This window comes from Phascolarctos cinereus, unplaced genomic scaffold (assembly GCF_003287225.1).
Source record: "Phascolarctos cinereus isolate Bilbo 61053 unplaced genomic scaffold, phaCin_HiC Scaffold_1;HRSCAF=81, whole genome shotgun sequence".
NCBI lineage: Eukaryota > Metazoa > Chordata > Mammalia > Diprotodontia > Phascolarctidae > Phascolarctos > Phascolarctos cinereus.
Window position 1 is genome coordinate 56491200 of NW_027555514.1, and position 19070 is coordinate 56510269.

Genomic DNA, 19070 nt, shown 5'->3' on the forward strand with positions numbered 1-19070 from the left:
GATTAAATTTATAAAGCTGTGTTTCTTCAAGGCATAAATACAAAATTGTATCTAACAAATATGAAAAGCTTAAATAATATTATACTTAAAATAAAATATTATTTTACTTATTGTACCCCTTCTCTCAGAATTAAGACATTGTCTAGGAGAGCAGTGGTCAAAGTATTTGAACAATAGGTCATCAGAATTAGTTTTTGTTATTATATTATGGTTTCATTTCCTTGAACTGAGAATCTAAAGCTAGGACATCAAAGTTGTCTTTAAAATATATTGGTAATGAAGTTACCTGGGGTCTGAACTTTAGCCTGTGACGAGGCAACGTGCTTTTTATAAGGAGCTCTTCCTTTGAACTCAGAGGAAATAGGTTGGAATCTTAACTCTGCTACTTACTACTTATATAATATTAGGCAAGTGATGTCACATTTTGAGAATTGCCTCTAGAGCCAAGATGGCGCGTGTTCAATATCTGCTTCTTGGCCCTTTAGGGCTCCAGGTGACTCTCTTTAGACCACAGGTTTCAAACAAGGTACTGATTTGCACTGTTTTCTTCATCTGGTAGTAAGCTCTTTGAGGGAAGGAACATTGCCTTTTTTCCTTTTTATCTCCCCAGAATTGAGCACATAGAAGGCAACTTAATAAATGTCTATTGATTGAATTTATTGGTAGTTTCCTATGAAACTATGGTCTCTATATTTTGAGAATATTTTGTTCCACATAGCTTGGAGATTATGAATATTTGATATGATAGCATCTATGAAAAAATGTGTTATTAGATTTTTTTTTTGACAGATCAACATTATTTCTGGATGATTGTGGGCAACAGTTCTATTTGTGATAATGGTTTGCTTCCAGTTTGAATTATGTGTGGAATTCTAATATTTTCAGATGTGTATTTATTGTGTAGGGATTTGTCGTTTCACTTATGAATGACAGCGAGCTTCTGATGTATAATTCTAGTGATCATGTTGTTGTGTCTTCATATACAATTTGTTCAAGTATTCCCCAATCGAAGAACATCCCTTTGGTTTCCAGGGTTTTTTGTTTTTGTTTTTGTCTCCACAAAATGAATGCTAGCAATATTTTCATACATATGGGGCCTTTTTTTCTTTATTTGATTTCTTTTGGGTTAGTATTAATAGTTGTATAGCTGGTCAAAGAGTTTTGTTTAGTAACTTTCATAACTGTTTAATAACTTTTTGTGTGTAATTACAAATTTCTTTCATAATGCTTATACTCATTCATGGGCCGATTAAGAGTTAGTCAAATGTGTCTGTTTTCTCACAGCCACCCTAACATTTGTCATTTTCCCTTTTTTGATCATCTTTGCTAATCTTCTGGGTATGAGGTAGAATTACTTTATATTTCTCTTTATGAGTAATGAAGAGCATTTTTTTTTCAATCTGGTAATAGATAGCCTGGATTTCTTCTCTCTGATGATTGCCTTTCACTTCCTGACTTAGACCATTTATCAATTGAGGAATGGCTCTTGTCCTTAAAAATTTAAATTCTTATATTTCTTGGAAATGAGGCCTTTATCAAAGGAATTTTTTGCAAAGATTTCTCCCTTCCTCCAGTTGTTTCCTTTTTAATCTTAACTTCATTGGATTTCTTTGTGCAAAGATTTTAAAAATTTTGTGCAGTCAAAATTGTATGTTTTTCTCAAAAATTTTTTTTTCCTATTGCTCTCTTGAAGGTAAATGGGGGAAGGATACTGGCAGAAATTCTAGTGAGGTTAAAAAAATCCAAAATATTTCAATAAAATTTTTATTTTATAGAAGAAAAAAGATGAGGAAAATAAAATGAGTAATAATTACAATCCCTGTTATTTGGTCTTTAATGAATTTTTCTTTCACAAGTCATCTAGAGAAAATGTTTGTATGCCAGTTCACTTATTCAATTACCAAAAAAGTAATAATTTTACCCATTTGGGCCATAGCCTCCTAAAAACTAAGCAGGAATGAGCCATAGCATGATAACAACTTGTCACAGGCCATTTCTAAATCCGTTTCATTGAATCAAATATAAGAAGAAAGAAAACAATAACAATAATAGCAATAATAATAATAGTTAACATTTCTATAGCACTTTGTGGTTTAAGGGACACGATATACATTATTTCAATCAGGCTTCACCCTTAACCACCCTGTGACTGTTGTTATTCCTACTTTAGAGATGAGAGACTGAGTTTAAGAGGCAATGTTATTTGTTTCAGGTAATATGGTTAGTTAGGGGCACAACTGGAACTCAAAAGTCAGGTCTTCTCTGCCTAAAGCCAGCGTTCTTTCTAACACAGCACTTCACAAGTGAGAGCTAGTTTCAATATCTCCTCTTGGTTATAGTTGCCCGGTCAACCTCTTGAAAGGAAGTGTTAAGTGAAATATTGGTTTGATTAAAAATAGGATCTATTCCATAGAGAAGTAATCAGATTCAAAGGTTTTCTGAGATATGGTAGGTATTACCTCCCTGTTATCTGACCTTAGTCAGATTCCAGTAACAATTGAATACATATTTCTATCTCCAAACCTTTTGAAGGTGTGACCTTGGCTTTAGGCCATGGACCTTGTCATGTTGATTCATCTCTGTATGTCTTTTATGAGCACTACAACTGGCTTTACTGGGGGCTGTTGTAGAACATAGACATTATCGTACTTATTCCATTGCTTCTTATTTCAAGTACCTTTGGATCTATTGATTACTCCATATAGGCTGTAGGAAGATGTATTTTCTTCTTTTTATTTTCAAGTGTGAAAGTATTTGAGGAGGGGCAGGAAGGTCCAGAAATGTGATTTCACATATTTGTGGAGTACTTGCTGTAGAAATTCCTTCCACTGATTCAGATGGGCCATTTCTCCATCACTTATAATTTTAAAAAGCTATCTGAGGGTAAAATCCTTATGGTCATGTTGTCAGTGTGTACAAGGGGCAAGCAAGACTAACATTCAGGTCTTTCTAATTCCAAGGTCACCCCTTTATCTGTTGTGCAGTCTGAGTCTCAGAAGTCATATGAGAGCTGGAAAAATGGAATGATTTTCCTGTTACATTTCAAAAGAAAAGGGGCCTAAAGAATGGGTCACTTTTTTTTTAAAGGTTCAAGGGCTGTGTGCAGTCCAGCCAAAATGATATGGTGGAGTCGTTAGTACTGTGCTCTACTCCCTTCTTACTGCCTGTACTTTCCTTTTCATCCACAGACTTTATTCTGATTATGACATTTTCTCACACATCTAATCAGTTAAACGGGAAGTTTTCCCTTTGTTCAGTGAGCACTGAAACAGCTACATAAAATTTAAGAATACAAAACCTGAAAGTTTGCATTGATGTTGTTATTTTGTAATCTTCATAATTTGTCCATTGGGCATGTTTTATAGCATAATTACTTTAAATATTTGCTGAGTATTTGCTTTATGGGAATAGCCTTAAAATGGCAGATTTATGAAGCATATAAACAAAACTGAAATTAATATGGTGCTAAGACTAATGGGACATACAGTGTTTGTAAATTTTGTATTTATAGGCAACCTAACTGCAGAGAAAATGAGAAATCTGTTGTGAGGATAGGAAAGTGTCTTCCTAATGGCCAAAGCTAGAAGTCTGTCATCTCAGCCTCCTAAGGCTTGCTTTAAAGAAATAACTCTCCATCTACTCAGGAAGTCAGAAGGAGGGGCAGAGCTAGGTGGTGGGTGACAGAATGAGTATGTTAGTGATATTGGAGTAGGGTTACTTTGTATAGTTCTGAATCTCTCCTCATGGCTCAAAAATAGACTCAAGATCTGAGAACAACTGAATGAAAAATGTATGTTGGGGGACAGCTAGGGGGCGCAGAGGATAGAGCACCAGCCCTGGAATCAGCAGGACCTGAGTTCAAATCTGGTCTGAGACATTTACTAGCTGTGTGATCCTGGGCAAGTCACATAATCCCAACTGTCTAAAAAAAAATGTACCTTGGGCAAAGTTGTATCTTTTTCTAGGAGGTGTATACTGTCAAGCTATGCCACCTTGAGTAAGTTGCTTTATTTGCTCCTCTGGGTCTTAGTTTGTTTACCAGCAAAATGAGGTCATTGGTCCAAATGATATCCAAATTGCCTTTGAAACACAAAGTTCTCTAATCTTTGATTTTTTTTTTGCTATCCAAAGTTCTGTGATTCCATAATTCCATTTCTCTCACTGATTTAAACACTTTTTATATACTCAAGAACACAGCAAAAAAGCTGAGCATTTTATTGAGGAAGGAGGAAGAGAGGGAGAGGATTTCTACCATGCATTTTTATAAGCAAAAAATTTGAATATTGAAGAAAAGTTTGAAAATCCTTTCCCCTATTCCACCTGACAGTATATTATAGACATTTTTTCTCTCTGTCCTTCATGGGGAGCTGGGATAAGAATCTCTAATCACACAGAAATAAATGAGACTGTTTCTAAATTTAAATTTTCCTATTTTTTATTTGAAGGTGAGATTTTAGTTTACTGTCTAACATGATATAGGCTAATTTACAGTATTCCAATAAATGCAGAAATGGCAGTCTAGTTATCTTGTAATAATCACAGATGAAATTTATAAAGAGCTTTGAAAAGTACTTTAGATGTATTGGCTTATTTAAGCTTCACGACAGCCTGTAACATTAAAGATATGATTATCCCATTTTAGAGATGGGGAGATTGAGGTTCAGAGAGGATCAGTGACTAGTTCATGGTAACAAATGTTAATAACTGTCAGAGAAAGATGTGGAAATCAGGCCAACTCCAAGTCCAATACACATTCATTATTCCATGTTACCCTCCCTTTATAAAACTGCACTGCTTACATACTTAAACAATTAATTTATATGTTTTGATAGATGCTATTTCAAGTACTCTTTTATTACTCGTAACAGCATGTGCCATTAAGCTTGATTTCTGTGACCAAAAGGTTTTTTTTTTTTTTAATAAAGATGATGAATGGAACTTTTCAAAATGCTTTCTTTAGAATGAGAATAATTTTTCTTCCAAGCCTTGGGGTTGTCCTTTGTTAAATGAACATTTATAAAACCAATTTAAGGCTTGCTGAATATGCGAATCATCCACATTGCTAATAATGTAATAATTAAAATATTATTTGGAAACAATTCCTACATTGTTCATTATAATTATTTGATATTTCATATAATTAACTTTTGCTTCATTGGCTGAATATAAAATGAGCATAACTCTATGGCAGTTAATTTCTATTACTATTGCTCCCTGGACTTTGTTCCAGCGTATCTTGAAAGTTACAGAATAATTCATTTTATGAATGGGAATGTCAAAGTCTCAATGCCTTCCTTTCACATTTCATGACTTCTTAGGGATTCCCTTCCTTCAGCCTTAAGGGCCACATGGGTGACATTTTCTTTGTCCAACTGTTATGCACATTACTCTAGAATTTTTTTTTTGAATAAAGGCTTTCTTTTAAGAATAGGGTTCTTAACAATTCTGGGGGACCTTAGATCCCTATGGTAACTGTTGGCACAGTGGAAAGTGTACTTGGCCCGGAATTAGGAAGATGAGTTCAAATCCATCCTCAGATGCTTCCTAGATATTTGGCCCCAGTCAAGTCACTTAACCTCTGCCTGCCTCAGTTTCTTCGACTGTAAAATGGAGATAATAATAGAATGTACATCCCAGGATTCTTGTGAGGATAAATGAGTCAGTATTTGTAAAGCACTTAGTATAGTGCTTGGTACCTAATAGGCTCTTAGTAAATGGCTATTGCTTTCTGTTTCTCTTCCCTTTGGCAGTTTGGTGAAGCCCATTGACTCTTCAGAATACTATTTTTAAATATATAAGATTAAAGAGGAAACTAATTATATTGAAATATGGTTATTCAAACGTTTAAAAACAGCAAGTTCATGGACTGCAGGTTAGGAACCTCCACCCTAGAAAGTAAGACTTGAACACTCTTGAACTTGGGAGTACTCTCAAGTCAACTCCTGAGCTGGTGCTGCCCAAGAAATCTTCCTTGTCTGCTAGAAGGACTAATTATGCTATGATACTACTAATAAAATTCTATATTTATATAGCACTTACTTTGTGTCAGGCATTGTGCTAAGCACTTTACAATTATTATCTCATTTGATCCTCACAACAACCCTGGGAGGTAGATGATATTATGATCTCCATTTTACATACGAAGAAACTGAGGCAAACAAGGATTAAGTGACTTGCCAAGCTAGTAACTATCTGAGGTGAAATTTTAAAAGAGGGCTTCTTGCTTTGTCCACTGTACCACTAGCAATCCTGATTCTGGTTGATTTAATAGACCTAAGTCCACATGATAGAAGTAGGATTCCATAAAGTCCTACTCCAAATGCTCATTGTGGCATAGAGGTGATCCTAAGCCCATAGAGTCAATTCCAGTGGAACACAAACCCTAGTAGCTCCTACCAAACTAGAAAGACTTTTAGTACAGACTTTGTAACAGACTATCTTTTCCCCCACCCTGAGGACCAACCTACTTTAGGACAGAGAAGAGAGGTTAAACACCAGTGGGCTGCCCCAAGGTGATAAATTTTTTGGCCATGGTAATTTATGAAACAGAAAAGTACGAAATGGTCCTTGATCCTATTCATTCCCTTATGAAGTGATAGGGACAGAATCATAGATTTTAGACTGTTTGTAAACTTTAATGTAGATGTTGTAGCTAAATGTGGAAACCTTGTCCAATGAAGGACCAAGGAATGAACGTGTTACTGAAGGGAATGAACTATATCAATCTTGGTATTCTTGATACTGAAGAAATCAGAAGACAAAAGGAAGGTGTGGTTAAATGGAAGAATGGCCCATAGCTTCTCCTTGCAGGGGCAAGTAAAGAGATTGGTGGATTTGGTTTTGTCATGTGTCCTTGGGACATTCAGTGTGAATAATGAATCTTATAAAGTGGTCACATGTTTTTGAACTTAGGCCAGTCAAAGTTATAATTATGACAATTAGTTCCAGCCCAATGGAATCAGGCAGTGCTAATTCAAATAATGCTGACCACTTCACAGGATCCATTATTCACACTAATCAGGACTTAGCATGCAAAAAAAATGAAAATAATCATAGCTTCTATGCCAACATCTGTGGTTACTAATGAAGAACTTGATAAGACACTTCAAATAAAATCAGCACACACTTTAACATTCAGTGACTTTGTTGCAAAGGTGAACATGGGAAGGAAGGGCAAAAAATCTTGAAAATTATGAGAGATCAAAGACTTGTAGACTTGTTTGGAATCTTTTCATGATATTTACTTGTTTCTTCAGCTGTCTGCAAAAAGAAAATTTAAATTTCCATGATTGTAAAGGTAAAGTAACATTCTTGTGTCAAATTGTTGACTGGTGTTAGAAAAAATCTTTTATTGCTGACTCTAATGATGTTTTCTCGGTCTTTTTCACTGATCTGCTGCATTCGATATTGTTTGCGTTAGCTTCTTCAGGGTATTATTTTCTCCTTGGGTTTTTGTGATACTATTCTTTCTAGGTTTTCCTACTACCTATTTGACTGCTCCTTCTCAGTCTCCTAACCAGCTTATTATCTATATCTTCCCCCTAACTGTGGATGTTCTTTAAGATTCTACACTGATCCTCTTATCTTCTCCCTCTACACTGTCTTTCTTGGTGATCTCCTCAGTTCCCATAAGTTTAGTTATTATCTCTATGCACATGACAGACCTAGTTATACCTCCACCATCTCTCCCTTGAGCTTCAGTTCTACAACACCCAATGCCGATTAGGCATCTCAATTTTGATGTCCTAAAGACATAACAAACTTGATTTGTCCAAAGTAGAGTTCATTACCTTTCCCCAACACCTTCCCCTCTTCCATTCCCCATTTAAATTAAAAGTACTACCGTTCCTTTAGTACCTCAGCTACATAATTGTCTTTGGTGAGTAAACTGAGTCAACATAATAAAAATGAACATTCTACATAAATTAATCTATTTATTCAATGCCATACCAATCAAACTACCAAAATTGTTTTATAGAGCTAGAAAAAATAACAAAAAATAGGATGGTAGAAACTAGGTATAGACAATATCTCAATACCAAGATAAGGTCAAAATGAGTACATGATTTACACATGAGGGTGATAGCATAAGTAAAGTAGGAGAACATGGAACAGTTTATCTGTCAGATCTATGGATAAGGGAAGAACTTAGGACCAAACAAAATATAGAGAGCATTACAAAATGTAAAATAGGTAATTTTGATTACCTAAAATTAAAAAGATTTTGTATAAATAAAACCAATGCAGCCGAAATTAAAAGGAAAGTAAAAAACTGTGGGAAAAAATTGCGACAAGTATCTCACATAAAGTTCTCATTTCTCAAATATATAGAGAGCTGAGTCAAATTGATAAGAATGTAAGTCATTCCCTAATTGATAAATAGTCAAGGAATATGAACAGGTAGTTTTCAGATGATGAAATTAAAGCTATCTATAGTCATATGAAAAAATGCTCTAAATCACTATTGATTAGAGAAATGTAAACTAAAACAACTCTGAAGTGCCATCTCAAACTTATCAGGTTGGCTAATATGACAAAAAAAAAAAAGAAAATGATAAATGTTGGAGGGGATGTTGAAAAATAGGAATCCTAGTGCATTGTTGGTGGAATTGTGAACTCTACCAACCATTTTGGGGAGCAGTTTGGAACTATGCACAAAGGGCTATAAAACTGTGCCTACTCTTTGATCCAGCGATACCACTATTACGTCTGTATCCCAAAGAGATTTTTAAAAAAGGGAAAATGACTTATTTGTATAAAAATATTTATAGCAGCTCTTTTTGTGGTGGCAAAAAATTGGAAATTGAAGGGATGCCCATCAATTGGGGAATGGCTGCACAAGTTGTGGTAAATGATTATGATGGAATATTATTGTGCTATAAGAAATGACAAGGTGGGTGATTTAAAAAAAAAACCCGGAAAGACTTCCATGAACTGATACAAAGTGAAGTGAACAGAACCAGGAGAATGTTTTACACAGTAATGGCAACATTGTTCAATGAAGAACTGTGAATGACTTAGCTATTCACAGCAATACAGTGATCCAGGATAATCTCAAAGGACTCATGATGAAGCATGCTATGTGCTTCCAGAGAAAGAACTGATGCTGACTAAATACAGACTTCATTTCATTTCTTCTTTCCTTAATTCTTTTTTTTTAAATTCAAGTCTTCTTGTACAAAATGACTAATATGGAAATGTTTTACATGATTGCACATGTATGACCCATATCAGATTGCTTACCATTTCTGGGAAGGTGCCCTGCCTTCCTATCCCAAGGAGGGATAGCATTTGGAACTTGAAACTTCAAAAAATTGTTAAAAATTGTTTTAACATGTCATTAGAGAAAAATAAAATATTATTTTTTAAAAAAGGAAATTGTCTTTGCTCATTTTCCTTTTGTCAAATGCATTGGCAAATTTTACCATTTTAATACTAACACAATAGTTTACATGAAGCCTTTCTTGATTTCCCCCTGTTGCTAGTTTCTTCCTTAACTACTTTGTAGTTAAGGACCCTGCATTTATATTTTATCTGTTTTATTTATTCTATATGTATATGTGTGTGTGTGTGTATGTGTGTGTGTATGTAGACACATATTTTCTCTCCTAACAACATGTAAGCTCCTTGAGAACAGAGAATGCTTTATTTTTTGTATTTGTATACCAAATGCCTAGCAGAGTACAAGGCAAATAGTAAGCACTTAATGCTTTAAGTTGTTTGTGTGTTAGTGGGGAAAGTTAGGTGAAGCTTATTTAATGGGGTCTTTACACTATGATCCTACAGTAATACAAAGAAAACCAACACTAAAATACCGTTATACTCATAACTGCGTTGTAGGTGTTTGGTCCTGGAAAACAAATGATAAGACAAATTTTCTCATTTAGGGAGTTAAATGGTATAGCAGATAGAGTGCTGAGTTCAAATTTGACACATGCTAGCCATGTAACCTTGGGCAAGTCACTTATCTCTGTTTGCCTCAATTTTCTCATCTGTAAAAATGGGAATAATAATAATAATAGCATTTACCTCTCAGGGTTGTTGTGAGCATATGATGAAATAGCATTTGTATATTTTCTTGCAAACTTCACCATTTTATTATTATTGTTATTATATCTGCATAGAGAAGTGGGAGAGCATGGGATTGGAATATCACATACACTGTCACACAGTTGCTTTTTGGTTAGTTTTTGTTGACTGCCTTGCTTTGTTGCAAGGAAAGGTTTAGTGCTCAGATGAGTATTTTAGAGTTACTAATGGTATAAAAAAGTGTAAAGACAAACAAAAACAGAATAGAAGTCCCTGAAAAGACAGGAAAAGAAACAGTGTTATTCCAAGCAACAGGGAATGCTGGTATCAGAGTGTTATATTGGTGATCCACTGGCATGTTCCGTAAGACAAGCAAAAGGGGTTACAATCCTTATTTCACATATTTAGTGGTTGTGGTGGTGTTCAGTCATTTTCAGTCCTGTCTGACTCTGCGACCCCATTTGGGGTTTTCTTGGCAAAGATACGGGAGTGGTTTCCATTTCCTTCTCCAGCTCATTTTACAAATGAGGAAACTGAGGCAAACAGGGTTGAATGACTTGCTCAAGATTATACAGATAGTAAGTGTGTGAAACCGATTTGAACTCAGGTCTTCCTTACTTCAGGTCTGATGCTCCATCCACTTTGCCATTTAGCTGCCCTGTAACCTGGTAGATGGCATTTTATTAAACTCCTTCTTCTACCAAAATCTATTTTGTATTTCTTTATTTCAAGCACTTACTAAACCTCTGCTATGTGACCAGGCACTGTACTCGAGGTCCACAACTTGCCCTTTGCTTTTGATACACTTTCTGCAGTATCTGTGCCATTTCTGGTTGAAGTGGCCAAGTAGACGTATGGATTTTACAGAGCATTATGTTATGTTGACTTCTGTAGGAATAAATCAATTCAGTAAGGGGGAAAAAGGATTTGAGTCAAAAAAATTCACCATTCATGTCAGGTGACTGAATTCTCATTCTTTCCCCACCAAATGCCAGCATTATGTAGATGTAGTCTGAGAATGTATCACTGGTATTTTCAGTGTCTGTGAAACCTGTGACCCTAATATTTCCATTATTCTTTTTTAACAGCCTATTTCCTCTCACTGTCCTCCAAAGCTGGTTCCTCTCCTGCAAACATAAAAAGCAGAGTTTTCCTTCCTAATAGCCAACAGCCATGCCAGGTACGTGTAAGCGCCCTTCTTTCATTATCCTTTTTTCTGTGTGGGTTCTTCTTGGTTGGTAAACACATTTTTATTCTCCTCCAGGTCACATTTTATCACTACTCCAGCCATGTGAAGATGAATATAAGTGTTGGTCTCCAGACTATGTGTGGCAATTCTTTTCAGAACATATGGCAAAACTCAGCAGGCTCCCCAAATCGGTGGGAAAGAGATGCCATCGAGATCAATAGCAGTCAGAAATTTCAGGTATGGATGTTTCTTGCACTCAGAGACCTATTGGAGAGCAAATGCCAAGATAGAGATATGGATGTTATCCTAAAAGTCGCAATAAACCTAGAATAAGAATTATATAGCAATTATCAGTATATACCCAGTATTTGTTGAATATCTTAATGCTGAATAGTTACGCCATTAAAATATCAATATGTATCACTTGAGTGGCTATTTTTAGTCTAAATACACATAACTCCTTAATATTTTAAGTATAAATGTTATTATTATTATTATTATTATTATTATTATTATTATTAATGTATCTCCAGTGCTTATCAGGGTACTTGTCAAATAGTAAATACTAAACTCTTGCTTTCTTTTTTTATTCATTCATGTAAAGTGATGTATGACATACTGTGTGGGACACTGAGATGATCTAAAGAAATATCATTGCCTTGGAAGAATTCAAAATATTATCCTTTTTTTTTTTTTTGGGTAGGCAATAGGGTTAAGTGACTTGCTCAGGGCCACACAGCGAGTAAGTGCTATGTTTCTGAGGCCACATTTGAACTCAGGTCCTCCTGACTCCAGGTCAGGTGCTCTATCCACTGCACCACTTAGCTGCCCAAAATATTATAATATTTAACTTCACTTGGAGTCAGGAAGAGTTGGGTTCTAAACCTGTCTTAGAGACTTACTAGTTATGTTATTCTAGGCGGGTCATTATACTTGTTTCCATAGAAAGAACATTGATCTGGAGAAAAGACTTCAGTTCAAATCTAGTTTCAACAACTTAATACGTGTGACCTTGGTCAAATCTCTTAACTTTTTGTGGGTCTCAGTTTTCTCATTCTGAAAATGAGTTCATTAATCTCTGGCGCCAAATGTCTTTTCCAGCTGGCATGAGTGTGTAATCTAAATCCAACGCAGGCAGGATGCCTTAGTTCTAATCCTGTCTCAGGCACACTTAATAGTGATGTGAGCTTGGGCAGGCCATTCAACCTTTTTCAGTAAGGACAAAAACAACTACTTTGGAAGGTTTTTGTCAGACTCAAATGAGAAAACCTATGTAAAGTACTTCATAAAACTTAAAGTGATGTATAAATGTTATATGCTAATATCGGTTTTTAAAATTATCCTTATCTTTTCTCCCAGATGATCATGTCCTTTTTTTGAGTTTACTCTTTCTTGTGCTTTGTGGCGAAAGACTGATATTGAGAAAGTGAGAGGAAAGAGGGTAGTTGCTGCAAATACTAATTCTGGCTGCTGAGAACTTAAGTGTAATAAATATTCCATTTATTCCACTGACTACCCCAAATAGGACACAAGACACATTTTCAGAATCATTCTGAGAATTAAGCCAATATAGCCCATAAAAGACAAATTGATCTATGTATCGCTATAAAACCCAAATATCGTGGAAACCATCACCAAGTGATTCTAACAAGAAGTTCAGGAGAAGTATTGCATATTTTAACACTTGGGGCAATCAGACAAAGATGTGCAGCTCAGAACAGAAGCCTGTGGTATTTTACTTAGCTACCAAAGTGCTCATTCTTTAAAGCTGGTTTGTGGGCCAGCCTCGTCCAAACAGGTCTGCTAAAATTAATCATTTCTTATCATCAATGGATACTACTCATGATTAATAACATTACCAACTAACAGGTATTAAGCAACTATAAGTAGTAGAGGATGGTGAGAAGGACCTTGGCCTGGAATTTAAAATACTTAGCTTTAGGTACTGTTTCTCTTGTGTGATATTGGGTAAATTAGGCACCTTAAACCTCAGTTTCCTAATTTGTAAAATGGAGATAGTAACACCTCTATCTTTTACCTTACATGTCATTGTGACAAAAAAAGAAAGAATGTACATAAAGTATGTTTTAAACCACAAAGCATTATATAAATATCAGTTGCTATGATAATGATGATGATAATCTAGGTTTTAGGGGAGATGAAAGTGTACAAGACATGGTTCTTGCCTTCAAGGAGACTGCAGTCTACAATAGTAGAGAGCTTATACTTAACCATTATTAGATTTTCTAATATATTCTTTAAATTGTTTTTCACTGGGTCTATCTTACCCAGGCTAGAAGTACAGGGGTATTCATGAGTTCCATCCCACTACTGATTGGCATGGGAGCTTTACCTGCTTGGCCAGTTGGCTTTTCCTTAGGCAGTCTTGTGGTCTTCTGCTTCTCGGGGTTTACCATATTAAGGCCAAACTTAGTTCAGCTAAGTCAACTGCGATTCAGAAGTCTCAAGCTCAAGAGACTGGCCAACCTCAGCCTTTCTAGCAGTTGAACTTATAGGCATAGGTCACCATGCTTAGGCTAATATATCCTCTTTGCTTAGCATCACAACTTGTGATCAGATGTGATAGTGCATGGGTTAGCCCTTTGTGAACTAGCAAACTGTATACTAGTGGGAGACACTGTAATCAGTAAAATCTGGCACAACAAATAAGCTAGCGGGAGACCTGGGAACGAATCTCTGCTCCAGCTCCTTTATGAAGAGGGAAAGGGGTTGGCAAACTTATATGAACCTTTATATGTACAAGGCAGAATAATTATGTAGAACTTGGGAAGTGATCTTGTCAATATTACTTAGCCTCCCAGAATCTCAATTAGAAGGAGACTCTTGACAAAGTCCAACCTGTGCTAGCACAAGAATATTTCCTACAATACACCTGACAAGTGGACATCTAGTGTGTGCTTGAAGTCCGTGTGTGTGTGTGTGTGTGTGTGTGTGTGTGTGTGTGAGTGCATGTGTGGGTGAGAGAGAGAGAGAGAGAGAGAGAGAGAGAGAGAGAGAGAGAGAGAAAGAGAGAGAGAGAGAGAGAAGGAGAGAAAGAGAGGAAGAAGGGGAGAAGGAGAGACAGAGAAAACAGATAGCTAAAGAGCCATTAAGTAGAAGAGAGATTAAATTTTTTTCTGCTTGTTACCTGGAAGACAGAACTAGAAAATATGGGTAAACATTTTAGGGAGACAGATTTAAACTACATGTAAAGAAGGGAGAAAATGAGGAAATAAGCATTTGTTAAGCACCTTCTAGTTGCCAGGCACTGTGCTAAGTGCTTTAAAAATATTATATCATTCACTCCTCACAACAACCTCTTAAGGGTAGCTGCCGTGATGTTCTCCATTTTACAGTTGAGGAAACTGAGGTTGATGGAGACAAAGAGATTTGCTCAGGGTAACCCTGATAGGAAGTGTCTGAGGACAGATTTGAACTAAGGTCTCCCTGACTCTACTCCAAGTGCACTATCCAGTGTGGCACTTACCTACCTTGATATAAAAAAACAGTGCCTAACAGAGCTTTTCAAAAGGAAAATGGCCTGCTTTGAAAGGTAGAGAGTTCCCCTTCCCTAAAATCTTTGAGTGAAGGCTAGATGATCACTTATCCGGGATGTTCTAGAGGAAATTTTATATTTTCATCCCAGCACTTAGCACAGACACATATATTCTTTTTCAGCTTTTTTCTTATTCTTCAGTGTACCAAAAAAATTAGGGACACTTCACGGGAATGGTGTGGACACTCACTCATTAAATCCTAGAAGTGAATGTTACATTCATCTCTCTCTCTCTCTCTCTCTCTCTCTCTCTCTCTCTCTCTCATACACACACCTACATACACAGTTATGGTCTAACTGCAGATCTGAATCATTGGGAGTTGGAGGTGGGGTATAGATAAAACAAACAAAAAAACCACCTTTTATATCTTCTTCTTTTTACCCCTTGGTAGCCTTTCCTGCATGAAGGATGGCTACAAAATGCAAACATAAGATAGTGATTAAGTGTGAATAGTGGCTAAAAATATCTCACTGGGCTGAACTCCAAAATATGCCATCTCAAGTGTCAGTCCTTGGGAGCTGAGATAGCAAGGCAGTTCACTGGAGTGCTTTAAAATGCTGTGGTGGCTTAGGGAAAGCAGATGCATATGTATTAATCTCTGCCTCTGTCAATACTTTATTTGCTGATGTGAAAACAGTTCTTCCACCTTCTAGGCTTTCTAAAAAGCAGGAGGGCATATGACTCCCTGGGGACCCTTTAGTTACACAAATCTTCCAGGCTGCAGGTATGCCATTGTTCTAGCCTGTTGGCAAGTAAGCAGATGTTTATTTCCTTTGTTTAGATGGCCTGCTGCAGGCCTATGCTGGGCTGGTAACACTGGCTTGCCCAATTTAAAGGATGTTATTCCTGAAAAGCTTTCGAGGGAGCCTGCTTGCAGGAATTCAGTGATCCAAATGTCTCCTTGTATTACCTTCCACCTCATTAATTTCCAAGACTGCAGACCACTCAGTCCTCCCTGAGTCCATTTCTACCTGGACTTCTGATGTTTTCTACGCTTTAGTTTTTAGAAATCTTCAAAAGAGAGATTTCTGTTCCAGCTTAGGCTCTGGATTATCACGGACATTTGGGAAAAATATCTGCCAGCTCTTTGTCTTTCCATGTCCCTTTAATCTCTATGGTATCATATGAAATGTAATGGAAATGCATTTTATTCAGTGCTTACTATGTGCCAAGCACTACAAAGACACATAGAAGAGGAATACAGCCACTGTTCTCAAGGAGCTCACACTATAACTGGGGGAAAGAACACATAGAAGAGGGCTCAGTTCATGGCACATGGAAAGGCTTGAGTTTGAGTTGATACTTGAGTTACAAAAGGAAAATAATAGGTCAGATGGCAAGGACTTTGGGAAGCAATGGAAGGGCAGATGGGCATCCAGTACCTACTGGGAACTGGGCAAATGGGGCAACAGGGTTGTGACTGGGAAAGGTAATGGTCTATGACTCTCTGACATCTCATCTGGTGGTTCTGATCTGATTGTTCAGATATTCTTTGGTAAGTTGAAGTAGGGAAGTGGAAGGTCCTTTGCTTTTCCTTTGGGGTGTCCAAGGATAGTGCTGCTCAGCAGTCAGATAATGGCAAGAATGTGCCAAACTGAGACCACAACTTCAAGAGTCTTCTTCTCCCTTTTTAAAATCAATTAAGCATTTATGAAAAGTGCCTACTATATGCCAGGCAAAGTACTAGGCATTGAGGATGCCAAAAAAAAAGAAAAATGAAATAATTCATTCTCTAAATGGGGCTTACATATTAATGGGAGAGAAAAAAATACTACTACGTATATATATATGTATATATATGTGTGTATGTATATATATGTGTGTGTATATATATACATATACATATATACATACATACATATATATATCTATAAAATGAGTACAAGATAAACTTATGGAGGGGGGCTAGTAGGTGCTGCTGTGGGGAGCAAGAAGATCAAAAAAAGACTTCAAGGGAAACTGAACACTTTTTGAAAGAAACCAAGGATGTCTGTCTAGTACTTAGACTTGTTTTGGGAATGATGCCCAAATAATAAAGAGGGGCACCTTTTCTTTTAGAGTCAAAATTCTTAACTGGGGGAGGGTCTGTGACCTTGATTTAAAAATATTTTCATGACAATATTTCAATATGATTGATTGCTTTTGTAATCTTATCTATTTTTTAATGCAGAGGACCTGAGGTCAAATCTGGCCTCAGACATATAACACTTACTAGCTGTGTGGCCCTGGGCAAGTCACTTAACCCCATTGCCCAGCCAAAAAAACAATAAAAATAAAAAAAAGGATAATTCTGAGAAGGGGTCTATGACATAAAAAGGTTAAGAATTCCTCTTTTAGGGTCTTATATTTGAGAAATATTTTATTAAGAAGTAATTGCTTATTATCATTTAAAGAAATGCCTTTTCCATTATATTAGTGCTAGAATGTGCATTAATCACATACCATGTGCTAGGTATTGAGGGAACAACCTAGGGCTTGTGCTTTATCTGTTTATAGACATTGATCAAAATAAAAGACAAGCTCCCTAAAATCTCTTCTTCACTGGGTCATTTGATATTGTTTGGGTATTAACAGATGATTACAATCCCTCTCTCACCCCCTCCATCTTCCTCTTTCTCTCTCTCTCTCTCTTTCTCTCTCTGTCTCTGCCTCCCTTTCCCCCCTCTCTAAATATGCATATATATGTTTACATACACATATGTTAAATTACAGCCATAAACGCTTGATTTTCCTATTGTCCTGAAGTAAAATCAAAGAGACTCAAAATAAATTATGTGAACCACAGAGCAGAAATGTGACTCCAGAGTCAAAGCGTATCCCATCTGGAGGCAGGGTTATAGATTATTTTTAGTGAATGCATTGCTTTAGTGGTGAAAATTAATATTCTTTACTAGACAAATTGCTGAATATGATTTCATAGGTGAAATATTTTGAGTGTTAAGCAAAGTAAGCAGAATTGATGTCTGAAGTTTAAAGAAATATTGAAAGAATGTATTGATTTGCTATTATCTACCTGGCATTTCTTAAAAATGCTTCTTAATGTAAGAAGTTTCTTTGTACTACTTTATTTGTGAAGAACACAATTGATCAATGAGGATATTAGAAAAAAGCACAAGTCAAGAGTTATAGCATCAGAATGAAAACTCCCATGTACTACCTGTTAGGCTGGGTACTTTTCTTATTTGTCATGAAGATGGAAAAACAAATATTGTTTGCGTCCTGGTGGTCTAACCTTTGCTCAGAGCATCTTAGATGTCACCTGAGTCCTTCTGCATGTATATCATCTCCCCGTTATATTTATCTTATCCCATTTCACTCAAAAGACTGACATCCCTAACATCATCTTCCTGCAACTGATTTTCTGATAAGAAAATTTAATGTGTGAATAATCCTAATCAAGACAATTTTATTAGATGGTTCTTGGGCAAGAAATTTTTAGCTTCTCTGGGCCTCAGTTTTCTCAAATGTAAAATGAGGTGTTTGGATTACATGTATTCTAAAAATCCCTTCAGTTCTAACAAGCCCTGATTCTCTTCCTTTACTAACTTAATTTGTCTTTCAGTTGAATTAAAAAATTACCTTTGATAACACTTCAGTAACACTGTATTTGATGCTATTAGGTATGCAAAAAGGTAAAAGACACTGTCTTTGACCTCCAGCGGTTTATAATTTAACTGAGAGAGATAAGACAATCAAAATGTTCCTTAAATATTAAACTAAGTCATTTGACTATTTACCTATAGAAACTAGGGAGTTATTGAGAATTCAGGGTTAAGGGAGTAGCGTTTGTTGGCGTTTCATGGCCTGAGGGCATGCACAGTGCAGAGTGTGCATGTTGTGTGTTCAGAACCAAGGCTGCAGCGAAGTTTTGTGATGCAACATGGGCAAGTGCTGCCAGAAGCACTTTGGATTCATAACACATTTGATTTTGAATTAATTTTTGGTCATTGCATGTTCAGAAACCTTTTACTATTGCCATATTATTTTGTGACCCACTATGGGGTTGTACCCATAATTTAAGACATGCAATTAGTCAACTTCTATGGTATTCCAGGTGTGAGATATCTCAACTACCATTAGTGACAGGTAGGAAGGAAAGGAATAAGGAAGGAAAGGATTTGAGAGACAGAATTAAGAGAAATTGAGGACTAATTGGACATAGGAGTGAAGAAGACAGAGGCATCTGAGTTTTTGTGCCTAGATGACTGAGGTAATCATGGTAAATTTGACAGAAAAAGGGAAATCAGTATGGAGAATCAATTTTTTGGGGTATAAATGTAGGATTTTCTTTTAGA

At 36.2% G+C, this 19070-nt stretch overlaps 1 protein-coding gene across 1 annotated transcript in view; it reads left to right on the forward strand.

Moving 5' to 3' along the window:
* The window catches only part of MALRD1 (MAM and LDL receptor class A domain containing 1), an 844925-nt gene that overhangs the window by 20052 nt on the left and 805803 nt on the right, over positions 1 to 19070 (forward strand). Inside the window, 2 exon segments of the mRNA XM_020966909.2 lie at positions 11118 to 11209; positions 11294 to 11455. Coding sequence (XP_020822568.2) covers positions 11118 to 11209; positions 11294 to 11455 — 254 coding nt within the window.